Source organism: Argentina anserina, chromosome 1 (assembly GCF_933775445.1).
Source record: "Argentina anserina chromosome 1, drPotAnse1.1, whole genome shotgun sequence".
NCBI lineage: Eukaryota > Viridiplantae > Streptophyta > Magnoliopsida > Rosales > Rosaceae > Argentina > Argentina anserina.
In genome coordinates, this window is record NC_065872.1 from 7,461,567 (window position 1) to 7,467,283 (window position 5,717).

The window sequence follows — 5,717 nt, forward strand, 5'->3', positions numbered from 1 at the left end:
AGAGGGGACGACTGGGCAAAACAGAGAACCCTCAGTCTCAGAGAGTAATAGAGTGCCCGAGGATCGAGGAGGTAAAGCAACGACGACTGCCCCACTGAGAGCGACAGCCAACATTGACGGCGACCCTGATTACTTGCCCGCACTGCCCGGCCTGCCCACACTGCCCAACATGTGTTCCTCAACGAACAAAGGCTAAAGCTCACGTCGTTTTCCGCTGCCCGCACGCTAAAGCCGATGTCGTCTTCGTCGTCGGCGAGTGACTCACATCTGGTCACTCTGATCTGAATCTCGCGCTCCGGACGGCACGCGCGGTCAGGTACGCGGACAGTACGAGCATCACCATCTGTTCACCAATAATTTCGAGGTTTCGAAAAGCAGACCGGACCGGGACCGGAGAAGACCACCCTCTATCATATCTGGTTTTCAATATTAGAACCACCGTCGAGTCCCACTACTGGCAAAAAAAAACATGGGGTTCTCTTTATTCATGTGGCATGTGTTTTTCTTTTCTATTCAAGTTTCGTTTTCCTCAGCACTAAAGTGTGTCACTGTGTAGGACTAATTGGGAACCTAGCTCATGCATGCAGGCTACAATAAGTTCTTCAGGCTTTGCACTTTAACTAATTTCCAGTTCTGCGCAATACAACTATACAGAACAAGTATGATGCATGGGTAATCTTAGCTCTACTTCGACTTTGGTCCAACAGATATAGTGCTTTAGTCAAAGTCCCAAAGAACTTGCAGCTGGCTAGCGATACATCAATTGGATTTCTCTAGCTAGCTGTTCAGAAGAGAATAGTACCAGCCAATGTACTTAACTGTACGTCTATATATCCATTTTTCTGCATGCTTCTAAAATTGCTATCGATATCAAGGAATCTACTACTTACTTGAGGGATCCCCTTACTCAACAGCCTTTGATGTTTGAATCAACAGTTATATTGCAATAGTTGACACCAATGGGAATGCAAGAACTGGAATGGAAGCATGCATTCACCATCGCTTTCTTGTTGTAGTTAAAAATGAATTAACCTAGTATTAGTTGTTTTTGTTTAATCTGAATCAGGCCTACCCGCTAACTAATCCATTCATATGCTTAATGGAGACAATTATAATTGTTTAGCTGCAAGACTTTTCCGTAGGAATAATTGATTAAGAAGCTAGGGAAATTGCCAAGAAATCCTGTAATTACACATTATACCTATATTAGCTTAAAGTTTAAGGGATAAGATTTACCGTCATGAATGATGGTGATTGGTATTTTCAAATCAAGATCGATGGTGATTGAAAATTGGTTCAACAAATCTCAGACATGTAGACCCCTCAGAATGTTATAATTTACTTCTTTTATTCAATTCTACTAAGAATGTTCAATTATTTTCTATTGACTAACACGGTTCAAAGTGATCCGCCTTCAAACAAAAGAAGTTAGCTTGTTCACACAATTAGAACATATAATTGATCCAGATAAACCTAAAATAGTGGCTTAAATGAAGACTTAGTGATAAGGTTGCATACTTGCATAGACTTGATTAATTGGCAATTAGGTGAGACAGTGTTAATACTATATATATACACGTTCGACAAATGTGCAAGGAGTGTATTTCAAAAGCTTTAATTTAGAGAAATTTCTTACTTATAATGTGAACCGATTAATCAAGTAGCTTGATAAGAGTGTGTCGATTAATGCCTTCGATTTCGACGAGATTATAGAACAAGATTTATAAGTGAGCTAATTTGTAATGTAATACGTACAGTTTTATAAGCTCACTGTAGTTGTTTTAGCCTTTTAGGTTTACTACTAAGTGCAGTGGCACAATTAAAAACGTAGAGATCATAATTCCGTGTAATATTTGACTGGTGCATATGAATACTACCCACTTTATACATGATCGGCCAAGCTCCTAGAAGTAATTCAAGTTAACCGTAGCCCTGCATGAACCGTGCTTATATGTAGAAGTAAGGCGTGCTTATACAGTATTATATATATATATACTAATATAAATTCCATATCCAAATTGAAGGTTTATTACAGACTGAATGTCGTTATTTGACTCACTTTTCAGTTAAGTTTTCACATCTCCACCGTATATGTCTTAGAACATAATGTATAGATCATTCTTGTAATGTTTCATCCAATCTGATGATCATTAAGACGTTGAAACATTATTAAATCACTGAACGAATCAAATCTGTTCAAACTGAACCGTTCGTACAAATCACGATTATGGAAGGCCAAATAATCATTAAATTGGATGAAACTTTGTATAAATGATCTATACATTATGTTATAAGATATATATGGTGAAAATGTGATAAAAAGTAAGTCAAATAACAAGTTTACTCTGTAATTTCAAAATGAACTTTCACTCTAGATAAGATTATATATATTATTTATGAAGGTACTTACGCACATAATTGATTTATTCATTTGCATTGTTATATTTTATTATTTCTCTAGATCTCCCAGCAAGTGCTGAAATTGAAGGGTGGATGGGTGCCTTCGATTACAATCATTATTAGAGAATAGAGATCTACCGGTGCTTATATATGTATGTGATGGATCCAATTAGGGCGACTTTTATTCGTTCGATCACATATTCACATGTAAAGTTAAATGACTCATACTCTTAAACAAATGCAAGTCTCACAGTTGATCCTAAGCTAATGAACATCCGAACATTCAAAGTCATTCGCCCACGGGTGTGATCGATGAATTATCATTGTTGGAACACTAATGATGAGTGTTTCAAAGGCAAATGATCGAGAACCAAATGTTCTCATGCAGTACATGATAGTAGAGACTAGAGACACAAACCACACGATCAATGTGTAAAACTCGATGGCTATTAATATTTGTGCTCGTTGGTAGTGAATGTGGGTGTGGGGAAGGCAAAATTTAAGCCATAAGTTTCGCGCAGTATTAGTGTAATACTATTAGTATTTGGCTTTCATAGTTGATGTAGGGGCGTTGGCTTTACACGTAGTTTCATGTGATAAGCCCACTCCTCGAACCAGTAATGATGTTTCTCCAACAGCATCTTCACGAAGGAAACACAAAAGCTCCCCACACACAACAAAGATTATTCTTTTAGAAAACTTGATTGCTGGTATCATTCTATATTCTCTTCACTTCCCACTACTAGCAATATAGAATTGAAATAATAAATTGCCAGTTGCCCTAAGCAAATCTTTTCTTGGTATAAACAATGCAAAAAGCGCTTCTGCACTAAGCTCAGAGTCTAAAAAATTCAGAATCAAGATCATTCAATTACGAACGCCCACCATAAAACAAATTTGGGTTCTGGTCATTCAACCTCGGAGATCACGGTGGAAAAACATAAGCTAGTTCAGGTAGTATACGAGCATTTTCCCCTCTGAAGAAGAGAATTACCAGAGCTAAGAGGGGGCTAGTAAAATACGTACAAGAGAAAGTTGATTTCAACATGCATTAATTTTGATGTTCATCTGAGTATCTCACTGTTATGAGAAGCATTAAGGAAATAATGCAGACTGGTCGATCAATTAGTGCTATTTCTGCTCAGAGAAAAGATAGATGATCAGATGAGTACGTACATAGGGTAGACCTGGAATTTGAGGAAAGACCATTTACTTCCCTCCAAAAACTATCCACAACTGAATTCCAAATCCAAATACCACTTTGTATTATACATATATTTATATATAAACAAAAGCTGTGGTGATATACTTTCTTCCACATGCATAGAGACCTATATATTAAAGCTTCCCCACTACCAGTCCTGCATTCTTTTACACCCCTCAGAATATTTGGCCAGCCGAGGGATACAAGAGTACTTAAGTCTTAAGTCACACAAGGCCAGGCAAGCCATCTTATTTGATATTCCACCTCAATCAATCCTATCTTTACATATATAGCTTAGCTAAGATAACACATACTCTAAATACACAAAACAAAAACCACTTTCTCTCTTTAGCTAGCTTTCTCCCCACTAACTCTAAAAGACTCCATTTTTATTTGCTGCTTTTCTTGTTTTTGGATTGTTGTAGATCTACAAAGAAGAGATAATCATCAAAGATTAAGAGATGATCCAAGAACTGTTCGGTGGCGCAGGCTTTAATATAGGAGGAGTAGGAGTAGGAGTAGGAGGAGGAGGGGAAAGGAAAATCTCCATTTCTTCTTCTTCTACTTCTCTTTCGCCTTCGCCTTCACCATCTCCATCTTCTTCCGCTACTACAACTACCACCACCACTGCCACAGCCTCTGCATCAGCGAATCCAGAGAACTTGAGATGCCCGAGATGCGATTCTGCCAACACCAAGTTCTGTTACTACAACAACTACAACCTCACGCAACCCCGTCACTTCTGCAAGACCTGCCGCCGCTACTGGACCAAGGGAGGAGCCCTAAGGAATGTTCCAATTGGGGGTGGATGCCGGAAAAACAAGAGTGGTACTATGTCAACATCGATGAGCAAAACAGCTGTGGCCGGGAAGATGAAAACAATGGCGTCGGAGATGGGGAGGTCTGGGTTCGGACTCGGGTTCGATCACGAGGTGCAAGCTAGTCCAATACTGTGGGGTTCACCTCAGAATTCCCATATCTTAGCTCTACTAAGATCGAGCACTCCAAACCCTAACCCTAACCCTAATGTTCAACTGTGTACTAATTCCGTGAAGGAAGAGAGGGGTATGAATATGATTGGATCCCACATGATGAGTGACTCTTCTGGAGCTGGAAATGATGTAATGACAGCTCGGCCCTGCTTGGGGTTGGATCCGCTGAGTTCTTTCTGGAGAAACAACCAGAACGTTCAACCCCCGCATCAACAGCAACAACAGAATGGTAATTTCATACTTGGGCATGAGGTTCAAAGCAACCAGGGAATTCAGGAACTCTTTCAGAGGCTTAGGTCATCCTCTTCATCCGCTAATTATTATTCGCCTGATCTTAATAATGGGGTTTCTACATCATCTACATCATCAATTTTGGAGGTGTCTCCGGCTCTTGGTGGTGAATTGGGTTATAACTGGAACCCGGCGTTTACTTGGTCCGATCAGCTACCTACAACAAACGGTGCATACCCTTAAGTTAAGAACTTCATAATTAAGCTTTTTCTTTGTCTACTTTTAGCTAGTTAGCTAGGTTCTCAATCTTTCTTCTTTAATTAATGTGTTTTTATTTTTTGTTTTGTTTTTGTTTGTGTGTGGGTTGTGATATAGCTAATGCTTTAGCATTAGTCAGTATCCTTCTCTGATTTTCTACATTTTATGTACGTGTGTTTTAAGGTGTAAAGGGATATGAGGTAATGGGGGTGTACCAATTAAGGACCAGAAAATTATATTAAAACGTTTGTTATTTGTTAATGGGGTACTATTTCTTGGTGTTATCTAATTCTTTGGCATAAATTATCTGTTTGTGAATAGTTCACATTATTCCTGGAAAGAAGTGTTGGATATTCAATCTTTTTAGGAGAGTAATTGTAAATTTGTAACCCAGCAGTAAGTACATTCAGTTATCTAATCTAACGTGACTACTCGAATGAACTGTAACATTGTTTACTAATTATTGGTTCTGGGCTTCTGGCTAAGAAAATATTGCAGAAAATGGAACAATGTTCTGGGTTTTGGTTAGATATTTGATAGTTATATAAACGGTAGTGGTGGGTGTTGTGGTGGAGGGCACATGCATGAAGATGAAGAATCTCAGTGAGTAATAGTACTGTTTTGGTTACAAG

General features: G+C 38.7%; 1 protein-coding gene across 1 annotated transcript; it reads left to right on the forward strand.

Annotated features, from left to right (window-relative positions):
- Positions 1 to 3,836: 3,836 nt before the first annotated feature.
- LOC126784635 (dof zinc finger protein DOF3.7-like) lies at positions 3,837 to 5,340 on the forward strand. Its single transcript, XM_050510116.1, has one exon. The coding sequence runs from the start codon at positions 4,066 to 4,068 to the stop codon at positions 5,068 to 5,070; it is 1,005 nt and encodes a 334-aa protein (XP_050366073.1). The 5' UTR covers positions 3,837 to 4,065; the 3' UTR covers positions 5,071 to 5,340.
- The last annotated feature ends 377 nt before the right edge of the window (positions 5,341 to 5,717 follow it).

Coding starts and splice junctions, on each gene's coding strand:
- LOC126784635 (XM_050510116.1), top strand. CDS start 4,066: ATGATCCAAGAACTGTTCGGTGGCGCAGGCTTTAATATAGGAGGAGTA.